Source organism: Schistocerca piceifrons, chromosome 2, assembly GCF_021461385.2.
Source record: "Schistocerca piceifrons isolate TAMUIC-IGC-003096 chromosome 2, iqSchPice1.1, whole genome shotgun sequence".
Taxonomy (NCBI): domain Eukaryota; kingdom Metazoa; phylum Arthropoda; class Insecta; order Orthoptera; family Acrididae; genus Schistocerca; species Schistocerca piceifrons.
In genome coordinates this window covers 812,404,343-812,417,290 of record NC_060139.1, presented here as the reverse complement: position 1 = coordinate 812,417,290, position 12,948 = coordinate 812,404,343, and the positions used below count along the sequence as shown (strand labels likewise).

The 12,948-nt window shown below is 41.8% G+C and overlaps 1 protein-coding gene across 1 annotated transcript; it reads left to right on the top strand.

The window, feature by feature from the left end:
• The first annotated feature begins 10,387 nt into the window (after positions 1–10,387).
• LOC124777643 lies at positions 10,388–12,092 on the top strand. Its single transcript, XM_047253120.1, has 2 exons — positions 10,388–10,589; positions 11,303–12,092. The coding sequence occupies exons 1-2, from the start codon at positions 10,473–10,475 to the stop codon at positions 11,753–11,755; spliced, it is 570 nt and encodes a 189-aa protein (XP_047109076.1). The 5' UTR covers positions 10,388–10,472; the 3' UTR covers positions 11,756–12,092.
• The last annotated feature ends 856 nt before the right edge of the window (positions 12,093–12,948 follow it).

Sequence of the window (12,948 nt, the reverse complement as noted above, 5' to 3'; positions counted from 1 at the left end):
TCTTTGTTCTTCATGTCTACATTTTTGCAGCCCTCGGCCACTAGAGGGCTCCAAACTGTGGCGTGCAACATGGCGGTATGTAATGTAACCACGTCTGTGCGTGAGATACACTACGGCCCTATTCACACGGGGATACTTAAAACAGGTCTCCAGCTACTTGACAACTTGACTGAGAGACTGGACGAATCGAGTACCCGATCACATTTACACGGGCACGATACGAGACTCCTGCATTGCCAAGTCACTTGCGGTGTGAACAGAAAATTGAATATCGTTGGCTGTGGGCAAAGGACGTATGTAGCGCGCTTTTTTGTGTGCCGTGACTCCAGTAGTACAGTGTCTAGTGACTGTATTAGTTATGATGCTATTATTATACGGTATTATTATTACCGCTGGTATAGAAGGAGAAATGCCACAAAGTTGTGGATTCAACCTTACACTGAGAATAATATAAATTGTGGGTTACAAGTTGCCTAATTGCTTGGGTGTATTGGACGTGAAGCATATCCGCATAGAAAAATTACCTGGGACGCATTCAACTAACTTCATTTATAAACAGTACAACTCCATAATATTGTTGACATGCAGCGAAGCTGATGGTTTATTCATTATCATTAAAATTGATTATACATCTAGAAATAGAGATGGACGGATGCTTCGTGCTTCAGCAACCAAACACTGGATTACAAATGGAAGATTAAACTTATAATTGCCGGCAGGAGTGGCCGAGCGGTTCTAGGCGCTTCAGTCTGGAACCACGCGACCGCTACGGTCGCAGGTTCGAATCCTGCCTCGGGCATGGATGTGTGTGATGTCCTTAGGTTAGTTTTAAGTAGTTCTAAGTTCTACGGGACTGATGACCTCAGAAGTTAAGTCCCACAGTGCTCAGAGCCATTTGAACCATTTTGAAACTTGTCATTGGCTTCGAGATTACGAAATGATGAAATGAGTACGATTTCGCTTATTACTTTGTAGGAGATGAAGCGACAGTACCCACAAAGAACACTCAATAATGTGAGGAGAATTTATGGTCGTATATTAAGCAGAAGAAGAAAATCTGTGGAACGCGCATTTGAAACGCTGACACAGAGGTTGCAAGTCCTGAGCAGTCCTATTCGTTCTCGAACTACGGAAAGAGCGTTGACATAATAAAAGCCGTGTGCATACTGCATAATTTCATTCGAAAAAGAAGGGTTCCAGTACAGTTGTGGTGAACAACAATGCAACAACTCCGAAATGCCTACAGTCAGAATACAGCCAAGGAAAGACATTGCACTGCATCCTCATTCATCTACTTACGAAGTATGGAATTATTTAGCCAGCTACGTTCTGACACCTCCTGCTTCCTTCCCATGGCTGTGGAAGTACTGCGTCAACAATAATCAGGATCTAGAATAATTCTCTTTCTTTACAAAATTTTTTATGTGTAATGTGTATTTCTGTAAAACTTATAAATGAAATTTTGTACTTTGTGTATTAATACGTAATTAAAAACGTTATAGTTATGTACTTATGTATTTATTACATTTATTGTATAGTGTGTGTTTATAAATAGGTGATTAGTTTTTCAATAAAATGCATCTTAAAGCATAGTGAGTAGGGCGTATTTATTTTACGTCAAAAATTTTAATTACTGATAGTGAACTTACGTGATAGATTAACCTAAGAAAAATGGCTCTGAGCACTATAGGACTTAACATCTGTGGTCATCAGACCCCTAGAACTTAGAACTACTTCAACCTAACTAACCTAAGGACATCACACACGCCCATGCCCGAGGCAGGATTCGTACCTGCGACCGTAGCAGTCGCGTGGTTCCGGACTGAGGGCCTAGAACTGCTCGGCCACCACGGCTGGGAGATTAACCTCCTTGACTACTTCGTTCCATGCTCTTCTCTGTCACCTCCTCCCTTAACGCCCTCTCAATTTGTAATTTTATAGTTCCGGATATTTCTATACTTCTCTCACGAATTTCTAAACGTTTGTTCGCACATTGCGCAACCCAGTGGTTCGAATGCAATTGAGAGACTGGAAGACTCGGCGACTAGCACTGCGGGTCGCATACTATCCAAGTCGCGGCGACTCTGGGACGCCGCTATTGTAGTATCTCCGTCTGAACAACCCCACCTCATAACACATGCAAGGTCTCTTGGTTACAGAGTATCTCAGTCGCTCGGAGACTTAAGTATCCCCGCGTGGATAGGGCCTACGTTGTAATCGAATTTCGAACTCTTTGAATTCGTCCACACATGGAGTACCGTCTCCTTTAGAATGACAGTGCCGGACCACATATGAGCACTGCAACATCTGCAACAATCTGACGCCTAGGGTTCACTGTCACCGATCATCTTCCATACAGTCCCAACTTGGCCCCATCCGATTTTCACCTGTTTCCAAAACTTAAAGAAGACCTTCGAGGACTTTACTTTTATAGTGATGAATCGGTGCAAGCAGAGGTGAGTTTGCTGCTCCGTGAACAGTCAAACATTCTACAAAGACGGTATCAGCAAACTGGTCCCTCGAGGGCAAAACATGTTCGTTGCCAGGGTGAATATGTTGAGAAATAATTATGTAGGCAAGAAGAATAAAAATGTAAAATATTAATAACGTTGGTTTATTTCAAAAGCTTTAAGGGTTTTCAGGTAAAGGAATCGGGGGTCTTGCTTCTCAGTTTCCCCACGTAACATAAGCCATAAAAAAGTCTCCAGCTATGTGTGGTAGTGTAAACGACCTTTTACTTCCTGGCAGATTAAAACTGTGTGCCCGACCGAGACTCGAACTCGGGACCTTTGCCTTTCGCGGGCAAGTGCTCTACCATCTGAGCTACCGAAGCACGACTCACGCATGGTCCTCACAGCTTTACTTCTGCCAGTATCTCGTCTCCTACCTTCCAAACTTTACAGAAGCCCTCCTGCGAACCTTGCAGAACTAGCACTCCAGAAAGAAAGGATATTGCGGAGACATGGCTTAGCCACAGCCTGGGGGATGTTTCCAGAATGAGATTTTCACTCTGCAGCGGGGTGTGCGCTGATATGAAACTTCCTGGCAGATTAAAACTGTGTGCCCGACCGAGACTCGAACTGGGGACCTTTGCCTAGTTCTGCAAGGTTCGCAGGAGAGCTTCTGTAAAGTTTGGAAGGTAGGAGACGAGATACTGGCAGAAGTAAAGCTGTGAGGACCGGGCGTGAGTCGTGCTTCGGTAGCTCAGATCGCCGGCACGGTAGCTCAGCGTGTTCGGTCAGAGGGTTAGCTGCCCTCTGTAATAAAAAACTGAGTGAATGGATCAATAACGAACAACGAACTTCACAGGGCGTCTGGGGACGTCCGCCACGAACAATTGCAACGAACTATAACGAACAAAATAAGATTACAAAAAAAAAAAAAAAAAAAAAAAGATGGTAGAGCACTTGCCCGCGAAGGCAAAGGTCCCGAGTTCGAGTCTCGGTCGGGCACACAGTTTTAATCTGCCAGGAAGTTTCATATCAGCGCACACTCCGCTGCAGAGTGAAAACCTCATTCTGGACCTTTTACTTGTTTAGACTTCCACCGCTGATAATTTTTATTCACTCTGTATATTCCACCTAAGTTGGCCATTAAACAAGTTTCGACATTGCACTTGATTATTTGGCGTCAGGTGACTAGTCGTTTTACTTATCAGCAACATTCCATTGGCTTATAGGCCACAAAGACGGATTGCTAAGCCAGTGATGATCTCCATTTTCAAGAACTGCATGTCGATGCTTCTGAGTGGATATTTATAAAAAAAATATTTCAGAATTTCGTGGGGTAAAGCTCAATAGCCGTGAAATTAAGTTGCAAAACTGGGGATAAAATATACAACAGAAATAGTTTACGTTTCCGAACCTGCTTTCACAGCGCAGAAACAAACAGACCAAGAAATTAACTTATTTTGCCAAACAAATTTGCCCAAATTATCTATCAGTGCTGAAAACCTAGACTCAGAAAGAGGTGGATCAATTGGCGATAAAAAGAAATTTCCATCACACAATGATTTGAAAGGTGACGAACTCAACACTGAAGCTAACGCTAAAAATTATGATTCCTGCCAGATTAAAACTGTGTGCTGGACCGAGACTCGAATTCAGGACCTTTACCTAAAAATTATACTGAATTCGTTGATTATCATACCCCATAGACATTTTCTATTCGTACCCTGCTTTTATTATAAGACGCAGTGGAAGAAAAGCTAACATTTCGTGAGAGGGGACTTAGCTCCATCAAGACCACTGTCACAAAATGGAATCCTCGGCTTATGTGTTTGAAGAAACCAGTGACTGCGAGGACATTGGGACCAGAACTGTACAAACAAAAAATTCGTACTACAGCTGCTATTGCCAAACCTCTTGCATAACAAAGAAACAGGTTTAGTGGTGCAAGCAGCACCAAATATGGAGCACCGACCGGTGGAAACACGTGTGCACCAACACGTGTACTTGCAGCCCCGCCCCGTCTCTGCTGCAGGACCTGTTTGCTCATGGAGAACGCCAAGGAACACCATTTTAGGAACTAGGAACATGTTTTCCTCTCTGTTGAGTACTTTCGGTCGTGCTACAGTGGTCTGAGCAGTCACACAGTAGATTTCAGTGGATGCAATAGTTATATTAAAAGGAAAGGTAACTGGTAAGGTCTGTGTAACAGTTTTATATGGCTATGTTCTTCGAAGGCACAAAAATTGTACTTATGTTGATAATGCGGCCTCTCATGCTGTTCGAAATTATCAGGATTGATTTCATGAGCGCGAAGACGAAATTACACGGCTTCTCTATTTCGACAAGCACTGTAAAAACAATTAAAACATCTACAGCCTCCTCCTATATCAGTCTAAGAATTGGCAATGAATCTTTGTGACGCTATGGCCAAATACCATATCATGTGAGTGTCCTTAACATTTATTTCAACGCCTTTAATTGTCTCTGATGTTCTTCATCTTGGCGATAAGACTAACCGTTATTCGTCTTTCCGACTGAGTTTTATTTCGTTCCACCCAGTCATCTTAGGATTTTCAGTGATCTACAAAGGAAATTATTACAAATATAACCTTTGCTTACTATAAAAATCTTGTTTTGAATCGTTTCTTTAGATATAGTTTTTCATAGAAGCACTTCACGATTAACTTACTATTTGCATTAGCTATTACTAGAAAATATGGAATGAGAATTTTCCTTCGACTTTCAGTTGACATAACATGACAGTGACTTTCATCTCTATGTGTCCTTCGGTTTGCCTGTTAGCACGTCTGGACTTGAGTTCGTTAAACTCCCTCGTAAAAGTTTCCGTTGTAACATAAGAGCCAAAGGAAAGAGGTAGAAGGTACGAAAGATACACGTAAGTGTTCAATATATACACTTATAACGCAGGAAAATAATGGGTTAAAACTGGCCGCAAACATTAATAACATAGCCCTACAATGTTCACCTTGAGGTTAATGCTCACTTTTTGTCCATGTTTGTTTAAATATTTTGGAAAGTAATTCTGTCTTGAACAAACACTATTTTCGCCCCTACACGTGAAGTTTCGAGATCGTCATTGGACTCATTTTATTTTCTGTTGAAAAACAGCAAAAATTTGCTTGATAGTATATACAGTCTTGGGATTAGGGTCATTATATTCACAATCCCAAAACTGTAGCCTATATTTTCTCATGCAAATTTTTGCTTGTTGCTCGAAATAAAATAAAATGAACCCACTGACGATGGTGAAACTTTATCGAAGGATGTATTGATTAAAAAGGAAGAACATTGTATTTCCTAATTGCAGAACCCTTTTCCAAAACATATTTATTCCGAAATGTATTACAACATGGTCTATCAACAGATCGACTCTTATGATAAGAGTTTACCGTAATTTTTTTCTGTGCCAATTTTTTTGTAGAAATAGCCCCAGCAAACATTTTTTTACCTTTTCCTTTCTGGATGATGTTCAGTACAGAGGCAGGGGTGTAAAACAGGATGATTCAGACACAAATATCGTAAAGTTGTGATTTATTGTGCTCATAGATGTATTCCCACTTGCGCTAGCTTTCAAAACACTAAAATCTTTTCGCCAGAAATACGTTGTTGTTTCGCTCATTAAAACTCCCGTTGGATGATGCAATTCTTCATTTGTGTCTCACCATAACATCTCACGTAATCGAGAATCTTTCTTAGAAACCCCACGTTGTCGTTTCGCTGCTATTATTATTTCCTTCCACGATCTCTTCTACCACAGTTTTCAGAAAGGACTTGAGTGTGTTGTGACCGGGTACTCTTTCCATTCGACTCTTCATGTATCACGTTAGTACGTCAAATTCCTTTACTGCCTCGTTCCAAGACGCCTTCATTCCTTACTTAATCTATCCATCAGATATTCAACTAACTTAAAGCGTTTCTAATGGTTTCATTTCTGTCCTCCCCTTTGTTCTTATTTCTCAAGCATATTGAGACATGCTTCAAACATAGTTTTTGTGAATCCTTTGCTGGTATCAAGTTTATATTTTTGAACATCACCAAGTGCTTATTTTTACAGAAATTCACACAAGTCAATTTTAACTGTTGCTGAACATGTGCTGAAGGAAGGTCATAAAAACAAAATCAACACGTAACGACAACGAAGCAGAAAAACGTTTAACCTAGTAGAAGCACTTAAGGTATGAAAGCATAAAACTCAGAACCTCCATCTTGTTACAACCAGTCATGCACTACCAGATCACAATCAGTATGACCACATTCGCCTTCACAAACCTGAACCGTAATAGAGTTGTCATTATACCATATTCTGTCTTTCCTTACAACCTTTAGTATTAAGATATTAATAGACAAAAAGTCGTGAGCTGTCCGTGACTGTTACTTCTACATCAAGTTTACACTTTATTAATATTAGTTACAGTCGAATTGTTTTATGTTTTAATTACTGTCAATTACTTTATCCCCATCTCAAACGAAAATACAATGTCTCATCTACACTTTATTCCACTTATCTTGGTCTCTCTCTCTCTCTCTCTCTCTCTCTCTCTCTCTCTCTTTCAGCCCTTGTTTCTCTCTCCGTTCAGCTCTCCCCCTCCTTCCCCTCCCCTGTCGTACTCACTCTCACTCTTCAGCAGCTGGCTTCACTTCATTTGTACTCACGGTTAAAATAATATGATGTTATTAGTATGTTACAGTCTCAACAGATAAATATTACACTTTCAACAATACAAGCAGAAAATTATAACGAGTTTTTTGAGTCAATTAGTTTTCAATAAGCATATCAAATCTTGAGATGATATGTAAGATTGTCAAATAAAATTTGTTAATTGTTGCTCTTCTAAATAACTTTTCTCTTTTATTTCGTCGATCTTTGTAAATGTAAATAGTACGAAATTCCATACTACATCACATCACTGAGACAAAGGTTAAATACTCTACTGTCTTAAACATTCTAGACAGTTCAAAATATAAGTATAAATGTGAAAGTTTTCACCACTACAGATGACGAATCTCATGTGTTCACACACAGGTAATGTATTACAGTAGTTTATCTCTCTCAGTAATCTGCCCTGTGACAGTTTCTCTCATTAAATCTGACAACTGTGACGTTCTGTTACTTTTAAGTGAAAAACTGAAGCCGATGTAACTTCCTTATATCCAAACAGTGCATGAAAACAGAGTTGTGGCTGCAAAACACGTTGGACAGTAATTAAAAATGTTGCGACCGTAGACAGAATAGCGTTAGCAAAATACATCCATAACCTGCAAATTACATTCATACAAACTGCAAATTTTAATTTTGTGCCTTTCCTTTATGTACTGCGTTTAATGTTATTCATCTCGAAAATTATAATTTAACATGTGTGGTGTACGACACGAGTGATGAATTTTCAATTTGAGATATCTCATCTCAAAGATTTCGTGTGTATATTGACAGTATTTTGTTTCTATTGTTTGGTTTCCTACACATTATTGTCTGTTGTGAACGCTGGTCAGTTGTTTCCTGACAATGGCCCAATAACTTGAAAACCATTTTGAACTAAATAAATGTTAGCAGATTGTCTGTAGTGAAGCCGTCGAACAATGTATCACGAATCAGTACCGAAAATATTAAGCACCAGTTGTGGAAAATGTGTGATTTATTTATCATAACATTGGGGGTTGTGATATACACGTAACATTACAGAAGAACCATTGGTAAGTGAGGGCAGCTGACTTTAATTATTTGTATTTCCTGGTTCAAATAGCTCTGAGCATTATGGGATTTAACGTCTAAGGTCATCAGTCCCCTCGAACGTAGAACTACTTAAACCTAACTAACCTAAGGAAATCACACACATCCATGCCCGAGGCAGGATTCGAACCTGCGACTGTAGCGGTCGCGCGGTTCCAGACTGTAGCGCCTAGAACCGCTCGGCCACTCTGGCCGGCTGTATTTCCTGCTACCACTTTAACATATTGCATCACATTTAAAGCATGTTGTGCTGGGTATCATGCATTTATGTATACAGAAAATTGTTGCTTAAGGAATAAACAGAAACATTTTGTTCACTCTTCCTTGTTAAAGTGGTTACTGGGGTATTCTTTTGAGGGAGGGGAGAAAGTGGGAGGCCATAAATCGATGTCCATTCGTGTCTTTTGACACCACAGCTTGTGTGTGATGCAGATAGATTGTTATCGGTTTTATGGTTTTTCACCGAAAATTTTGCGTTGGCTAATAGCTGAGCTTTACGTGAGTGTACAAGGAAGAGTTTTTACATGTTTGACAGTGCCTGTTTGGTGCTTGCTTTTTACTTTTGACGTTTCTATTGGCAAATTAAGTTTAACAAATGTAATACAAGGGGCAATATAGACAAATTTACATACAGTACATATTAGTGAGTTTAGTGTAGTAAAATGAAGTACAGCAGAGCGTCGATTATCCTAACGTCGGTCAACCGAACGACCGCTTAACCGAACTGTGTACTCTCTCGCACCTGTTACTCTCCCACCCTACCGTCCATCATCCCCCTCACTCCCAAACCAAGCAACAGATTGCCACGAATGTGATGAAGACGACGTTCATGAATGGATGAATATCGATGATGCACATCCAGGACACCAAATCATGCAGGACAGCGAGATTGTACACGTCGCCACTGATAAAGATGACGCCGCCAGCATCTCATCAATCAGTGCTCCAGAAAGTGAAGATGAAAGTATACCAACAGCTTCTGAGGCGTTCACTTGTTTAGATACTGCCTTGCGATGGTTTGAAGCCCAAGATGAAAGTGACCAGTTTCAGATATCTGTAATGAAAAAAAGTACGTGACTCAGCTGCTCGTAAGCGTGTAGGCTTGCTTAGACAGACCAAAATAAAGGATTTTTTTAAACGTTAATTTTGTATACTGTGTGTATTGTTCATGCAAAATGCGTATGTAATATGCATATATTTTTGTTTAATAAACTGTGCCACATACTATATATTCCTTCTGAAGTTGCCTTTGTATGTTACTTTGTAATACTAGAAGAGATGCCTGTTTTTATGAGTAAATGTGCTGTACAGTACTTCTTTTTGGCAAATAAACATCTACAGTTCGATTATCCGAACAAACCAGTTTTCCAAACACCCATGTCCCCTAATTACTTCTGATAATCGACGCTCTACTGTACTCGTAATTTGTGTTCCCTTATATTATAGAACTTGATAATGGGGTAATGTGGTCCTGGAACGTGCTGTGGTAAAGACATCACACATTTTCCGCAAGTGGCGTGTGGTATGTTAGCGGAAGGAAACCACTGTTTGTTTTTCAACCTCGAATGTGCTAATTTATTTAGGCAAGAGTGAGTGAGCGATCTGCGCTTAATTTATTGCAAACTGACGCCTATTCTCCGGAACAGGGGCTGCCGAAGAAGCAGGTGTCAGATGCGCTTGCGGGACAAGATGCGACTTGCAACCCGCTGTAAGGAGAGCAGGGGGTTGGGGGGGGGGGGGGGGGCGAGGAGCGCGCCGCAAACTGCAAGGCACCCCTTAAAGAAGAACACATCTCCCGCTTTCGTTTCCCCGTCCCCCTCGCCGTTATCCGCGGTGACGAAGCGCTGTGGAAGCGGAGGGCAGGCGGGTAAGAGGAGGCTGGGCACAGATTGTGAGCAGGGCAGGGCAGAGGAGAGGAGCGGAGCGAAGCAAAGCAACAAGCGCTGGCCCCGGCGGTGGCGGTGGCAGGCGGGCGGCAGGTGTTGCGAGCAGGGACCATCTGCCGCTCGGCGGCGCTCGGCGTGTGGGAACGCGTTCGTTCCCACGGCCGGGCCCAGCAACCCTCGGTAGCACACACCTGCCACACGACACCCACCACCTCCACCCCGGAGCGCCGCCGCCGACGCGTGACGTCACGCCGCCTATAAAAGGGGACCGCGGCCACGTGCGCACCACTCAGTCGCTCCACGGCCGTGCTGTTGGAACCGTGTTACTCGCGAGCTCACGTGTCTACTTTGCCACATTTCGGTGCCACTACTTACGTCACCGTCAGCATGTCAGCAGTTCCAGTCGTCTCTGCTACCGGCGCAGCCTCCGCTGCGGCGCCGGCTACGCCCACGTCTTGCAAGTTCAGCCTGACTCTGGCGCGCAAAGTGCATCGTATCAAGGAGGTGTGTACAGCTTCCATCATATATTTCTTATCACTTGCCTTCTAATTTAACGCGAGTACCTTTCGTGTCTCAAGTTTCTAGTTGTTTTTCAATAGCTCCTGCTATATTAAATTGCTTTTTATTTTTACCCGAGTACATTTGTTTTCTTGTCTGAACTTTCTAGTAGTGGTTCGAAATGCAGTTTTTTATTAAACTGCTCCAGTTTCATTTCCATTACAATGCGCCAATGGCGATTAATTTGTCGTACTCGTATAGGTTCTCTTTTCGGTACACATTTTCTTTTATTGCCTCAACTGTTTTGTAGTTCAGAATTTTCGCGACGTCATGCAACGCTGATACAAAATCAATTAATGTTTGCTACTTTCTTTCCACACCACATTCTTTTCGCTGTAGTAGTTACTGCATTTTAACTTGTATTTATGTACTACTTCAATATATCGATTTTGTACTTACCTCTGAAGCGAAACATGAGTTAATTTGTTTACATCGTGATTACTACCGATAATTTTTGAAGCAAGCGCTTCCTCGATTTAATCGCGGTACAAGGGTGCTAAAGACGTTCCAGAAAACAGCATAAAAAACAGTTTTGCTTTCCTTGAAACATTTTCACTTTTTTCTTTTGTTTGTTTGTGTCGTGTGTGCAGACTCCCTATGCCTGTAAGGCCAGGCACATTTGAACTTGTGTCTTACGACTCGCGTTTCGTTTCTTCCAGATGCTGAAGCCGGTGCTGGAGATGGTGCACAAGCACTGCCGCAAATCGTCGAGAAGGTCGCAGCCTTGTTCGCAAGCTTTCGAAGAGGAGGAGTCGCCAGCTGATCAGAACGCGGCCAACGAAGCCCTGGAGCAGCGCCTGGCGGAAGAGCTTCGCGCCGGCGCCGCAGCCGCCGGCAGCGGCGCTGCCATCGCGGTGTGGTGCGACGGCCGCGTGCGCCTGCGCCAAGTGGCGGCTACGCAGGGGCACGTCGGAGACGTGGCGGTGCCGGCGAGCTTCCTGACCACCTCACAGGGCGGCCTCTGCTGGGTCACGCCCGACGCCGACATCCTCCTCCTCGACGGCAGCCACGAGTCGCAGGGACTGGCGGCCGAACAGCAAGTGCCCGCCGCCGCGGCGCTCTTGTCGACGCCGTCGTCTTCGCAAGAAACGCTCAGCGTCCACTCCTTTTAAGCGTTAATCGACCGTGCTCCCTACAGCAGAGGAATAACCGTCTCAGAACAGTTCGCTGCACGACAGAATACTTGCTCAGTTAGAAAGATATTTTTGATATATATTTTTTAAGTGTTTACGATGAGTATAGCATCAAAAGAGACATTTTTGCGACATGGAGATTAGATGCGAACGTATATTTCATGTCAGTACCTACCACCAGTGCCTTTCATATATGTGATATTTTAGGATTATTAATACTACAGCTGTGATGTATTTCGAAGCTTTAATTTTCTATAGTATTGATTATTGTCTTCCAATAATGTTAGTATATTTGTATTTTTTACAATGCCCAGCAACCAAGTTATAAATAAATATTGCTCAAATGCAATTTATGCATAGCTACTGTCTTCTGATTTCGTATTCCTTCACCTTCTTGCCCAACCTTTTAAATCCCGTATCAAAATATGTGTACCATGAATACAATATTGTGACTGTCATGAGGAATTTTTTAATTTTTATATGTTTGAAGAGAGACTGAAAGCTATTCAAAGATAAAATCTCACAGAAAGTATTACTGCTGTTTTGAATCAACATTTTTGCCCAAACATCTAAAGCTTGGTAGCGGAATAGGAAAGAGAATAACAAGCTGAATTCAGTATGTCGTTCAAACGTTTAACACTGAATCAAATGTTTTGCAAAGTACATAAAGCAATTTCTAGGCAATGATTTCACAGAAAAATTATTCTTGATGAGGATAAAGCTGTTTTGCAATATTGTGATTTAACCGCTGAGATCATGGGAGTATAGTTGTCTTTTACTGGCACAAAAGTAGGAAATAAACTTCAGGAATGTTCTACTCTGCACTAGTTCACTGTTAAAGTTTACTACCATTAGAGTTTTTCTGATTTGAAAGTGTGAGAAAATTTGACTTTATGAAACCTGCTGCAAAGGAAGTTAATAGTTATCTATTACAAATGTTTCATTGGAAGACTTGGTCTGCCATTATCTTTAGGTATCATGCATTAGAAATAAACGACTTTTGAAAATATTCTCAGTGAGGACTCGTGATAGGTTTGCCACACTAACATTATTTTCTGCAAGTAGCAGGATGATCTTTCAGTACACAAATCACATGCAACCAGCGGATATGGACTATGTTCGATAAATAACAGGTAAGTGGTTTGAAACTTGCTATAATGAAGTGGAATTTG

Excerpts from the sequence above, each read along its gene's own strand:
- LOC124777643 (XM_047253120.1), top strand. The coding sequence starts at position 10,473 with ATGTCAGCAGTTCCAGTCGTCTCTGCTACCGGCGCAGCCTCCGCTGCG. Across the intron at positions 10,590-11,302 it reads AAGTGCATCGTATCAAGGAG|ATGCTGAAGCCGGTGCTGGA; the intron begins GTGTGTACAGCT and ends CGTTTCTTCCAG.